General features: G+C 39.4%; 1 protein-coding gene across 7 annotated transcripts in view; it reads left to right on the top strand.

The window, feature by feature from the left end:
* RALGAPA2 (Ral GTPase activating protein catalytic subunit alpha 2) overlaps positions 1-14459 on the top strand; it is a 184077-nt gene that overhangs the window by 108013 nt on the left and 61605 nt on the right. For all 7 annotated transcript variants that reach the window (XM_077933545.1, XM_077933546.1, XM_077933550.1 and 4 more), the window contains 5 exons: positions 1569-2340; positions 4436-4507; positions 5488-5611; positions 6746-6901; positions 12988-13146. In XM_077933545.1, the coding sequence (XP_077789671.1) occupies positions 1569-2340; positions 4436-4507; positions 5488-5611; positions 6746-6901; positions 12988-13146 (1283 nt within the window). The remainder of the gene's footprint in view (positions 1-1568; positions 2341-4435; positions 4508-5487; positions 5612-6745; positions 6902-12987; positions 13147-14459) is intronic.

Here is a 14459-nt window from a genome sequence, read left to right as displayed (position 1 = left end):
TATTTAAATTATATGCAGAATTCATCATGCAGAAGGCTGGGCTGGATGAATCCCAAGCCGGAATTAAGATTGCAGGAAGAAATATCAACAACCTCAGATATGCAAATGACACAACCTTGATGGCAGAAAGTGAGGAGGAATTAAAGAACCTTTTATTGAGGGTGAAAGAGGAGAGCGCAAAATATGGTCTGAAACTCAACATCAAAAAAACGAAGATCATGGCCACTGGTCCCATCACCTCCTGGCAAATAGAAGGGGAAGAAATGGAGGCAGTGAGAGATTTTACTTTCTTGGGCTCCATGATCAGTGCAGATGGGGACAGCAGTCACAAAATTAAAAGACGCCTGCTTCTTGGGAGGAAAGCAATGACAAACCTAAACAGCATCTTAAAAAGTAGAGACATCACCTTGCCAACAAAGGTCCATATAGTTAAAGCCATGGTTTTCCTAGCAGTGATGTATGGAAGTGAGAGCTGGACCATAAAGAAGGCTGATCGCCGAAGAATGGATGCTTTTGAATTATGGTGTTGGAGGAGACTCTTGAGAGTCCCATGAACTGCAAGAAGATCAAACCTATACATTCTTAAGGAAATCAGCCCTGAGTGCTCACTGGGAGGACAGATCCTGAAGCTGAGGCTCCAAGACTTTGGCCACCTCATGAGAAGAGAAGACTCCCTGGAAAAGACCCTGATGTTGGGAAAGATGGAGGGCCCAAGGAGAAGGGGACGACAGAGGATGAGATGGTTGGACAGTGTTCTCGAAGCTACCAGCATAAGTTTGACCAAACTGCGGGAGGCAGTGGAAGACAGGAGTGCCTGGCGTGCTCTGGTCCAGGGGGTCACGAAGAGTCGGACACGACTAAACAACAACAAACAACAACAACAATGATAATAAATTACAATAAATTACTATAAATTACTAAATTTGCTAAATTACTAAATTACCTGGTCTGAACAAAGACATTGGATTCTTATCTCATTATACATGACAAAGCCATTTTTCACCTTCTCACCCCTTGCTTTTTCCTGTAAGACCTATTGCAGTCGTTAAGAGTCGTCAACAGGCTCATCACAGCTATCTGCCAATCACCCATTCCCACCACCCTTCTGAGTAATACCCCTCCCCACCTTCTCACTATATAGAAGGATCTGGCAACTTCTGTTTCAGTGTATCTGAAGAAGTGTGCATGCACACGAAAGCTCATACCAAGAACTAACTTAGTTGGTCTTTAAGGTGCTACTGGAAGGATTTTTTTTTGAATAAATTACTGTTTATCAATTTATTGGAGTACATTCCTGATTCTTCATTTGCATCACTGGCTTAATATTCAACCAGTGAGTAAATAACCTAATCACTATCCTCAAATATATTAGGTCTTTCTCTACTTTCCAGACTGCAGATGATGTGCTTTTAGATCTTTCTAGTATCCTAAAATTTGTGCTGATTGACTCCAAATCAGAGTATGCATCATCCCCCAAATTTCAGAGCCATATATAAACATGATTTACCTTGATCTTTGTGCATATTTTAGTTGGCTTATTTTGCTTATTTATTTTTTATTACTTTCAGAGAGGAGGAGGAGGAGTTTGGAATTAATACCTTTGACTGCACGAATGATAATGGCACATCTAGTAAACAATTTGGGCCATTATCCCCTGAATGGAGGACCTGCTGTTCTTCACAGCCTTATTAGTGAGAATCACAACAACTCATACGTGGACTCTTCAGAACTGTCTTCTGAAGTTTTCAGAAGCCCAAATTTACAACTGTTTGTATTTAATGACAGTACTCTTATATCTTATCTTCAAATTCCTTCTGAAAAGGAGATAGACAATGAACCAGAAGCAGCATTCTCAGAAGTAAGAGTAATTGTTAGAGATATCTCAGGGAAGTATTCATGGGATGGAAGGCTGATGCATGGACCATTAGCTGGTAGTCTACCAAATCAAAATAAAAGAATATCCACTGCAGTTTTGGACAATTATAAGCAGAACTTTGAGCCTCCAATGGACTTCATTCAAATATATGAAGGAGAAGATGCTCTTGATAAATTGCTAGAGAGGATTGGCAATAGTAGTCCTGAGTGCCTTTTACACCCGCAACTAAAATTGAATGAGCCATCGCCATCGCCATATGTCATGAACCATGACCAAGAGAAAAATATACTAGAAGCAATAATGCAGCAGAGTTGCATAGAAAATGAGTATGCACATGGATGCAGTTTCAATCTCAGTATGAAAGTTGAAAGTCAAAAGGCACCAAGACCTGCACAGCTCCAAGCACCATTTCACTTATGTAGGCTCTTGCTAAATGACTTGGGAATGAATTCTTGGGACAAAAGGTAAGTAGGGTTTTAGATTACTGTTATTATTAGAAATAATACTATCTTTCCATCCAAATGGAAGTCCCCATTTTCAGAAAAGCACCTCTACCCAGTGGAAAGCAGAAAATCTTTTGAAAGGGAGGGTGCTTGAAAGGGAGACTGGCCAGAAGCTAGATTTGCAGAGTTTCTTTTAACTCTTTGAAGGTGACTTGGAAACTACTACTACTACTACTACTACTACTACTACTAATAATAATAATAATAATAATAATAATAATAATAATAAAACTACTACTACTACAGCGGGGGTCCCACACTGTGGTCCACACACTGCCAGTGGTCCACAGGATATATGCAGGTGGTCTGCAGCATGTCTGTAAAGAATAGCAGGAAGAGCCACTGTGAACGGAAGTGTGAAAGACAGAGCAAGAGGAAGAAAGAGGAGCCCACTTGTAAGGAGTTGACAGGATTAGCAGCCAGAAAGAGGAAACAGTAAAAAAGAGTCAAGAGATGGGACAACTGAAACACAAATGCAAAGCCCCTTTTCTGTACATAGTAGTTGCACTCAACTGTTGTTGTTACTTTATAATAAACACTGCCCAGGTTTGCACTCCAGGGAGGTCACCTCAGTGCTGTTAATGCAGCAGTTTGACTTCATCCCTGGAGGCACACGCCATTGTCTCTCAAGACAGTTGGATGCCAACAACATTATTTATTTATATCTCGCCTTTTCCCTTACGGGGATTCAAGGCGGCTTACAAATAAAATAGAAACAGCTTAAAACTCTGACTTTTTATCGTGCCAGATAAATTCACTAATAAGCTATTGCCATTCTTTTGTGTCTTTTACCTGATGGGAGGCTAGAATTAGCCTTGATAAAATATTTGCTTCCGGTAATGGAAATACATCGCCAAAAAAAGAACAAATTTCCCCATCCTTTCATGTTTTTCTTCATGCATTATTAAGCTTGAAAGGAGTAGAGAGAATTAGTAGCATAATTGGAAGCTAGAATTAGGAAGTTAAATTTATCCAAATAAATGAACTGAAAATTGATAGAATAAAATTTAGCAATAAAATACAATATATAAGAAATAAAAAAGCAATAAAAATACAATTAAAAATCATACAGCAGCTAGCACAACACAAGTCAGTCTGTCAAGACTTGGCAATATTCAAGTGGTCTTTGAGAAGAAAAGTTTGTGAATCACTGGACTAGGGTCTCTAGTTAATAAAAGCATATGCCATTATACCATTGTTTGTTTTTAATGCACCACAAGACTCTTTGTTAGTACAGTGGTACCTCGGGTTACATACGCTTCATGTTACATACGCTTCAGGTTACAGATTCCGCTAACCCAGAAATAGTACCTCGGGTTAAGAACTTTGCTTCAGGATGAGAACAGAAATCGTGTGGCAGTGGCGCAGCAGCAGCGGGAGGCCCCATTAGCTAAAGTGGTACTTCAGTTAAGAACAGTTTCAGGTTAAGAACGGACCTCTGGAACGAATTAAGTACTTAACCCAAGGTACCACTGTATTGTTCTGTGTTTCTCAAATGCCATTTGACTCTAGAGATCTCCCTGCCGTTCCCCAGTCAGAAAACTATTTCCCCATGCCTTTGCAAAGGAAAGAAAGGGGGGTAGGGAATAATTTGGAAAGATCTGGTTTCAACTTTACCATATTTTCAGTTGGAATTTTGTGGGATGGGGTTATATTCTACTTTGAAAAGGGAAAGATGACATATTTACATATTTATAGTTGCATACAAATAGTAGAGGGATTGAGAACATACTGGCCAGTCAAGCGCTCCTCATACTTGCATGGTGCAGCAGGACTCTGTTTCACCCAAGTAATCTGGATTTTGTATCCTGAGTGATTCCCAGGAGATAGTAGTGGATTGGGAAATGGATTTGGAATGATGGATTACTGGCAGGTGGAGGAAACAACAATTCAAACTTCAGGCTTTTTATTGTAATAAATATATTGATATTTTCAAAATTATATAATGTAAATGCTTTTATAATTTTCCCTGTTGGTTACTCGAGAGATTTCTGGAAATTAAAATGTTTATGTATCGTGGAGCTTTCCCACCATAACATGTTCCATATTTCCGTAGAAAAAGCTTTCATCTACTGAAGAAAAATTCTAAATTGTTGAGAGAGCTGAAAAACTTGGACTCGAGGCAATGGTGAGTTACGTTTTTAGCTAGGCAACTACTAATGGATACATTTCCAGAATGAGGTCCAGTTTATTCTTTTATGTTTATGGAAAACTGAAATGTGTTAGGTTTATTTTTATTTAAATATTATATGTTGTTGTAGCTGGTCCTACGCCTGCATGTGTCACTAAATTATGGATTAGCATTACATGCAGATGCAAACAAAGAGAGAGAGTTTTCGTTTTAGAGTGATTTGTGCAAATCACTGTATGTGAAAGTTGGGTATGGTCAGCCGGCCACCATTATACTTTTATCTCAGTTTATTTCACTAGAGTTCACTCCTATTTTCATTGGTAGTTGCAGCTGAAAATCCATACTTTACTCTTTTGTAAGCCTGATGCATTTAAGTATTTATTTTTAAGTGTTTTAATTTCACTGCCATGTTTTATATCACTTAAGTGTTTGTCACCCTGGACTCCTTTGAGAAAGATGAGATAAAAATTTAATAAATAAAAATACAGTACTGCAAGACACCAGGGCCAAGCGGAATGTTCAGAGTGATTTTTTTTTATTAAAAAATGGCTCAAAATTTGGAGCGTCATGGTGAAGAGGGTAAAATTTGGGTGTGGGGAGGATGGTAGGTGGCACATGGTATGAGTATCTTGTGAGGGGATGTTTCTGCCTCTGGCAGCGGAGCTCTTATCAGCAGCCACTCTTTTATCTCTGAATTCCCTGGACGTAGTGTTGTTCAAAAGCATTTCAGGAAAGAAATGGCTGCTGCCGCTTTCCCCCAACCCTGTGTCTAGGCCATTCAGGTGGGAAAGTGGAAGCTACCAACTCCACCCTTGCTGTGGGTAAGTTCACTCTCCCCTGAAAATCATTCAAAAACATTTTAGCGTGACCCTACTTCATATCACATGTCATTTTCAGAATATTCACATATTTACAAAAATCAATGTTAATAGTTTCATTTATGGTTGCTTTGGGTTTTTTGTTATTTCCAATTGCAGCCGGGAAACTCACAAGATTGCAGTATTTTACATTGCTGAAGGACAGGAAGATAAATGTTCAATATTGTCCAATTCAAAAGGAAGCCAAGCATATGAAGAGTTTGTTGCTGGTCTTGGCTGGGAGGTAATTATTAGCCAAATATTTAATTTTGAAGTGATAAAATCAGTGTCAGCCCATGAATTAATTGCCATATTTGGAGCAATGGAGCAACTTCTCAACTGTTTGGCAGTCGCCCACTTATTCTTGCAATGCAGGGCCAGTGGCAGACTTGAAGTAGAGCCTAAACAAACATGCCAGGGGCCAGAGGCACTGACTTGGGCCCCAGATTGTGAGAACCCAGTGGCCCTTGTGCTGGAAGTTGGGCTCCACAGCAGCTGGGTGGGGGCCTCCGCCGCAGGGCCTCCGTTGGGGCTGCAGGTGTGCTTCCACAAGTGTGGCTGTGGCAGGCCTCATGGTGGAGGCCTTGGCCTGGTTGTTGCGGCAGGGGTGGGGCAAGCAGGTGGTTGAGCACACATCTTCCGGAGGGGGGCTCCTCTTCCCCCTCAACATTGGGTGGGGGGCTTGGCCCCTGCTTAAAAAGATGGCGGAGGCCAAGGTTCCCGTGAAGATGGCTCCTATGCCAGGTCCTGACACATGACAGCTTGGCTCTCTTACTGGAACATGGAAAGTGGCTTGTTTGATGACATATTTTGAGCTGTGGCTTCTGTGATAAACAGGTCTGGAGGCAGCTGATGTGTGAGAGATTCTATTCTGTTGGCCCTATGCATTTATGATTTCTGTTTCGGGGGAAATGTTACTTATTATTAAGCTGCATCAATGCTCATGGTGCTTTACAGCGTAGCATAAATGCAGGCCCTTGGTCTGCAGGGACTAAAATGTAAATTATAGTTGCTGAAGTAAGCTTCAGAAGTGAACTTCATGTTACGCACTCTATTGTTGAGATCACTGAAATATACAATTGTATGATTTTTAAACACAAGAAAAACACAAAAATGATTCAATTTCAGAGGCTATCTTTGCCAAACAGTTCAGTGAAAGACTAAGAAACTCTTTTTAATAATGTATTTTTGAGAAGTTAAGTGTTTATAAAAATACTACATTTTAATATGCAGCAAACAATACCTCTATCTCCAGTGTTAAAATTGTCACTAAATGTAAATTCTAAACCTATTTTCATGGATGCCTCATTAGTTTAATTGGAATTTCTTAGGATTGCAGATTGAGAGTAAATTCTTTGTTTTTACTTGATTAATTAAGGTTGATCTTTCAACTCACTGTGGATTTATGGGGGGCCTTCAGCGTAATGGCAGCACAGGCCAAACGGCACCCTATTATGCTACATCTACTGCAGAAGTTATTTTCCATGTTTCTACACGAATGCCCTCTGATTCAGATGACTCACTGACCAAAAAGGTAAACATAGAACTAAAAGTCCTACAATATAGTGCTCATTTAAATATATTTGCTGTGGATCATGTGGACAGGGAAATTTTCAGATGTTTTATGCAGAACTTGAATTGCACAGAAATTGGTTCAGAACTTAAAGGGGCTTGCTTGCTTAATTTCATTTCTATACCACTTCATATTTTTAAGAAAAAATCTCAAAGCAGTTTACAACAACATTAAAACATCAAATAAAACAATCCAGAGTAAAACATTACTAAAGATAATATAACAAATATAAAGTATACATTCAAACCAACATAATTAACAAGAAACTAAAATATTATCTTAAACATTTCAAATGAAAGCATTACTAAAGGAAGTCAAATATAAAATGCACATTTAAAACAGTATAATTGACAACAGGATAACGTATTATCAACAGCATAGAACATAACTGCTGCTGTTGCTGCCAGTCCTGTCATGGTGGTTCATGGCAGGCAGCGGCTGTAGAAGCTCAAGCCCAGTGACCTGGGTCTGTACTCATGGTGATTTAGAAGTCTTTCTAAATCTGCTGCCATTTGATTTTTGACATGAAGCAAAGTCACCTTTTCTTTATTTAAAAGACAAAAATCCTTCTCAAGCTGTGCAATATGTTCTTTCTGTCAAAGTATCTGAGAATCTCTCTGTTGTACAAACTCAATGAGATACCTGTAAGGCTGTTGTACTTGGTTCAACAACGAATTACCTCTGTCCCTCACTTGTGAAATTTGGGCAATTTGTTCCTTCTGATGCTTCAAATCTTTTACAAGCAATGTAAAAGATGTACATAAAAGCAAGAATCAAATGAAATCCTTCCCCCTCCATTCACAAAAGCTCTTCCACCTCAAAAGTCACAGTAATGGCAGGTTCCAAAGTGCTCCTTGATAGATGTGAGGGCCTTTATGCTCCCTTTTCTCCCAAAGAACAGAAGACTGGTACAATCTCTGTACAGGTATAAATGCTGTTAGTGCTGGGGCAGCCAACAAAGTGTTCTCTAGATGTTGTCGTATTACAACTCCCTTCATACGCTGCCTTAGCACTACTCTTGCATCCTCTTAAAGGGGTGGGACTTTGATGTGGCCAGGACACATTGGACAAGGGAAACTATCACAGTTCAGCACACATTCGTGGAAGCATAGAATTGTAGAGTTAGAAGGTACACCTAGGGTCACCTAGTCCAACCCCCTGCTATGCAGGAATCTCAACCAAAGCATCCAGGACAGGTGGTCATCGAACCTCTGCTTAAAAACTTCCAAGGAAGGAGAGTCCACCTCCGCCCGAGGGAGACTGTTCCATTGTTGAAAAGCTCTCACGGTCAGAAAGTAGACTATAATGTAATAGGCACCTTTTATTACCCTGTTTATTTTTTAACTGATTTTTCAGTTAGTGTAAAAATGCTTTTCCAGCTACATTTTTCACAATATTAGAAAAAAGCAACTTGAATTAAAGTGTGTTATAGCACCATAACACTATGATGCCTTCTAAAACAACAACAATCTCTTTCCAGAGATTGCCTTTTCAAGAATGTGGTTAGTGGCAATGGCAGAAAAGATTGTTTTTCAGCATGTGCATGGAGCTTTAGTTGACGACTCTGTTAAATTGGACTTTCCCACCCACATCAGCTATGTCACACCAGCTGGTGTAGATGGAACATAGAAAGATGAGCATACTCAGAAAGTACGATATAACCTGTCATGTGGAAGCCCAGTTGCAATTCCATTTGTAGCTGACAGTGAAAGAGCAATGATTATTAATGCTGGACACCACCACCATCCCAGCCAATCCGGAAGTTGGCACTATCTACAAACCTTCCGTTGCCTGTTCCTGAAACTGCAACATCAGATTTTCACAGGAAAAAGAGGAAAAAAGTAATGTTCCCAAGCAGTAATGGCATGTGCCCCAAGGCAGCACTGGAAAACGAAAGTCTCTTCCATCTGTTGTTGCAGAGCTGTTTACAGGAGGGACACAGATCCTAATAAAAGGCACTCCATATATTGTGGCTTCTCCTACTTACCTTTGCTTTCTTTAATAGTATTTCTTTGTCTGCTCTTTCAAACCACTCTAATCCTCTTTTGGGCTGGCTGTATAAATGCCACAAACAATAAACCAGAGAGTGAAATCTCCCCTTCCCCCACTCCAGCTGCTTCTGTCTCTTGCAAAACAAGTGATCAAACAAGACCAAGGAAGCATTCTCCGTTTCACACCTTTAGCCGGTATATTTTCTAAAAACCACAAACCCGCCATCATTTCAAAAATGAAAATAGGGACACACTCAGGAGTGCCAACTTGGCACCACGACCATGGGCCATGCCCGAAATTTGTGGGTGCCTGGCCCCTTCATGGGGAATTTTGTGGGTGCTCAGGCTTCCAGGGCCCCAGGGAGTTGGGACCGATGGACACTCTTATGCATATGAACACCCAAAGATCATTGATTGGAACTACCCACACACTACATTTACACAGAAGCTCTTCTCTGCATTAACCTCTCCTGACTTCTGTGCAGTTTCTTATTTTAAAACAATGTTTAATTTTACACTTTAACTTTGATTTACATATTATAGTCATTACAAATTACACTCAGCAGTGCTTACTATCTGGATAAGGAGCAATGAAAAATTTTGAACACTGGTGCATGTGTGCATACAATTACAAGATAATTAAAAAAACAAATTGAGAACAGTTATTTACTAAGGTCAGGTATAAGAAAATTAAATCATACGTTGATTGCACTCTGTTAACTAGCACAAAACACTCAAAGTTTATTTTCAGGAGTCTGGTGACTGTAATTTAATTCTAATTCTGATTATTTTCAATCAGATGTTTGGAAGCTGAAGCTGGCACTTTTAAGACTGCTTTTGGGTTTTTAGTAAGGTATATTGAATATATCCCTGAGTCTTTTGAGCTGTTCAGGTAATAACTTGCACTCTGACCAGTTTTGTGTCCTGTTTTTTTCTTTGCCCGTTTCCAAGCATAATAAGCAAAATTCTGAACAACTTGCTTAGCTGACAAACTCAATAGCATGACAGAAGGTCATACCACCTGCCGGCCAGAAAAGCTGCCTTTAAATGTGACCATTCTGCAGCAGGCGGCATATTTTGTGACCCACAGAATAAGACAGATGTCATAGCAATAATTATTAGAGATTCTATTTTTAATGAAAAGTAGTTGTTCCCACATGTGTTTTGTAAAATAAGTAGAGAATTCTAATGAATGTATATTGTCATAAAGTGAAATAATTAGGAGCATATCCTAATACATATGCTAGTACAGGGTAACATATTTAGAAATCACATTTTTGTGCTTACAAATATATAATACATGGTGTTAGCTACAAAATGATTGTCATTACTAAAATATTTTTTTCTTTTGAAAATAAGACATATTCAGCAATACCTTTTGGAATCCAATGATTTATCATTATGAATAGTATTACTGTTTCATCCAGACATCCTGCAGCCACAATGGAAATGAATAGTAATAGCAACATCCTAATAGTTTCTTGTCAAAGCTGTATGTTGCTTTTTTATATACAATTAGCTGCAAAGAGCTTCTCAGTTCAGAAAGCTGGGTACAACCCCCTACTGAACTCTTGCTCCTTTACTCAAGAAATTCATTAGTTATAGCTAGATTAGATTTTTAGCAGCTAATCTCACTGCTGTAGGGGTTTGCAAAGTGGAGACAGAGCTGTGCTATTGGATTTGTTCAATTCATTTGACTCTAGGACTATAATTGCACTTATGTCTTACAAGGCTTTTTATAGCCTAAGGCTGGCTGGCAGCAGAAAACAAATTGGCAGTGAATACAGTAAGAGTGAAAGGGAATGAAAGGCACACATTATCAGTCTCCAGGCAGTGCTGTTCTGGCAGGAAGTTTCTTGGTTAATTTACAAATAAAACTTCGATTTTAGGATGGGCACTCTGTCAGGCAGACAATGGGGATGTCAGGACTGGCCATTACTCAGTAAAAGTAGCAGCCATGCCTACCCCAAGCAGAAGTTCTTCAATCACACAGACAACTCCTTTCTGGAGCCAGCTGGCTCTGTAATGCAATTAGTTGGAAAAGGAGGTCAGACTATTAGGTGTGTATACCATGACCACTGTTAGCATTGGTGTGTTGCCTGGGAGGCATGTTGCAGGATAGCTGGAGCAGAGTGCTTTTAATGCTATTTAATTAAGTAGGATATGTGGAATGTCACACAACTAGGTTCTGAACATGCAGTTTTTTCATAAGACTTGAAGAAAAAATTTTCAGTAAATTACAGTTAGATTCTGATGTACAGATGGTAGCTGAGGAAATTAAGTCAGGACATGATTAATAGTAAAATTCAGATTAGATTCAATCAGAATGATCGACCTTTGGCATGTGAACACTCACTTTTATCTAATCCTGAAACATTAAAAACCTAAGGCTGCTTACGCATGTAGTTAAAAATGTAGGTATATATTATTTCTCCTTTTAATATTATCTGCAATTTAGAATTAATACTTCCCTATGAGCATTCTATAAAACTTGTAAAAGTGACACTGAGTGACTCCTGAGCTCATTCACACATCACTTAAAACCATAGTTCACCATTTAAGCATAGTTTAGTTTAACACGCTAGTGTGTGCTGGGGCATCACTCCTTCCCTGCTGCTGTACCCACACTGCCAGGAGGTAAACCATGGTCTGGCCTTGAGTTGTGTCTGAACCCAGCCTTGTGCTTTGTTTCTCTCCAAAGAAACTGCAAGCCGTAGTCAAGTTTGTCCTTGGAATTTAGAGCAGTATTTTATTCTTGAAACTACCATGTGATCTGCATAATTAGTTAATAATTTGCATGGTATTTGCATAATGTGCAAATTAAGCTATCCAAATTTGAGGTACTGGAATATAGCAGATACCAGCTTTTCTACACATTCTTAGTATACTTCTTGGCTGAGTATTCAAACTAGAATCATAGCTACTACACCCAACTAATTTATAATACAGTTGACACTTATTTTAATATTTTAATATGTCAGATAGATACATTTTACTCTAAAACTTATGCTGTTAACCACACTTAAGGTCTAATGAAACTAAGCTGGGTTTAATTTTCTTCCTCCTAGTTAAACTTTGTACATCTGAAAAACATGTCTTCCCATTGGAAATCTTATTGCACAACAGGACTTTCAGTTTCTTAACTTCCTCTTCCAGGCCCCATGTGCCTCCAAACTCAGTTCCGTGGACGCCACAGTCCTCCAGAGCACATTACTGGGGCACATGGGGGGAGGGAGAGAAGAAGCCTCCTTCTGCAACTAGACATCCACTCACACTATATTAGATTCCACCCTCAGAATTTTCAGTTTTCATCAAAATATTCTGGTTTCAGCTATTCTGCAATATATAAGGACCCTGAAAATATCCAGTTTCCATGGCAAGCAAGTGAAGAACTAGCTTCTTCAGTATCATGTTATCTTTTATTCCCAACCAACTGCTTTTGAATTAGCCCAAGGTGTGTGCACTAAGTGAATGTTTCTGGTTTTAAACCTATGCTTCCGACCTTGAAAGTCAGCCTTTTATGAATAGCACCATACTAATATAAGATAATCCTACAAGCTGATCTGGATTTCACTCAAAATCGGTTTAGTTTTATGACAATGAGCCATAGCAAGGTTCAGTTTTACATTAAGCACCACTTGTTGTCCAAGCCCAAAAAACTATGGCTAATCAATAGTTTAATTATGGTTTGTTAAAACAAGACAACTTGAAACCATGGCTTATTTAAACAAACAGCAGTTAAGATTAACTATTCATAATGCTAAATTGTGGTTAATATGTAACTGAGGCAAAAGCTTTGATCTCACAGCCACACAGAAGGAGGAGAGGAGACTGTGGAACTTGCTCCTGCACATTCTCATAACTCTAAACTGTAGTTTAGAAGTACATCAAACTAGGACAATCTCTCTAGCCAGGGTCCCATAAATATTTTGAATAAGATGGATTCCCTTAAGGAGAAAATGTACAATTTTCTTTATTGACGCATTATTCCATTTGTCCAACTTCTCAAGTTGTGTTCATCACCCTGATTAATAGCAAGCCAATTTGCCGTTTCAGCTTCGTCACTTGGGAAATGATGAGGTTCATATTGTGTGGTCTGAGCACACCAGAAATTATCGCAGGGGTATTATACCAACAGATTTTGGAGATGCTTTAATTATTATTTATCCAATGAAGAATCACATGTTTTTCATAGAGATCACAAAGAAACCAGAGGTATGTTCTTGATTGTTTTATTTTATGTATCATGGCTAGTGTTTATAATAGTGCTCAAAGACAGCTCAGTTGAAACAAATCCTGAATGCTTTTTCTAAGTTGAATGGGAGCATCTGATGCTGTGTATTCTCACTTTGTATATATTATAAGAACTTAATGAGTTACATCATCCAGTCTCCCTTGTGCTGAATGAATGGGTTTTTTAATCCATCCGAGGCTTCCATCAGCAAAATTGGAAGGAAGGTGATTTTCACCAATTCCCCCTCTCCCCTGTAGCCCTTCTTACACCTATACATAATCTTCTCCATAGGATGGTGGGATATTTCAGAACAGAGTGGGAGGTGGCACAGGTGACTGCAGGGAATTAGTGAAAAGCACTTGTCTCTCCCTTCTGGTGATGGAAGCCTTCACTGGGTCAGAAAGCCTTTCATGAGTTAGACAAATGCTACTGGATGCAACCCAGTATGATAAAATGCTTAACAAATGCTTAACTTGCACTGCTTGAGTAGCTTTCCACAAAGTGACATAAAAAGTTCAATTTGAGGAAGACATGAATTTGTACTGGGAAATGTGAGGAGGAAACATTCAGGATTGCTTCTCCTAACAGCAGAAAGCACAACTTGGACTCCTCTGCTGGGAGAGTTGCCCCCATCCCCTATAAACAAATGCAGAAATGTGGAGAACTGAAAGTGAGAGAAACCAAAAATGGACAGATCTATCCCTATTCAGGAATTTGAGGTTTTCCACAGAGAGGAAGGAGTACTCTCTAATGATGGAGGAGAACAACCTGTGCGACACAGGCTGTTAAGGTAGAATTGTTTTCTAGACCTCTGGGCTGTCTGGCTGACTACAGATGCAGATGCCAAGGACAGAAGCAGGATACTCCTTACTGAAGGGTCTCGTGGTGGTTTTTCCACAGGGGCCAAACTAATCTTCCACAGTTCCAGTCCCAGAATCCTTTGATAGGATTTTATCCATAAAATGGTTGGCTCTAGCTAGGCAACCAATCACATAGTCAACAACACTATACATTTCCAGGGGCCACACATCTTAAGGTGCCTCTTGTGGATGCTGCTCTGGTAGTGCTTTCATCTGAAGCTGCTTTTCCCACAAAGGGAGAAAGTGGGCTCAAAGACGCAAAGATGTCCAAGTGCCACTCCTGAAAAAGCCCTACTTCTGGTGCTGTTTCCAAAGCTTTGATTAGAATATATTGATGGGCTTTAGACATGCATGCAGTTATGCATCTTTTTATTCCATTAGAAACCATTGGGCATATATACTGAATGAAGTTTTAACAGCTACAATCTCAAACC

This window comes from Podarcis muralis, chromosome 8 (assembly GCF_964188315.1).
Source record: "Podarcis muralis chromosome 8, rPodMur119.hap1.1, whole genome shotgun sequence".
Lineage (NCBI taxonomy): Eukaryota > Metazoa > Chordata > Lepidosauria > Squamata > Lacertidae > Podarcis > Podarcis muralis.
This window is presented reverse-complemented; position numbering and strand designations above follow the sequence as displayed.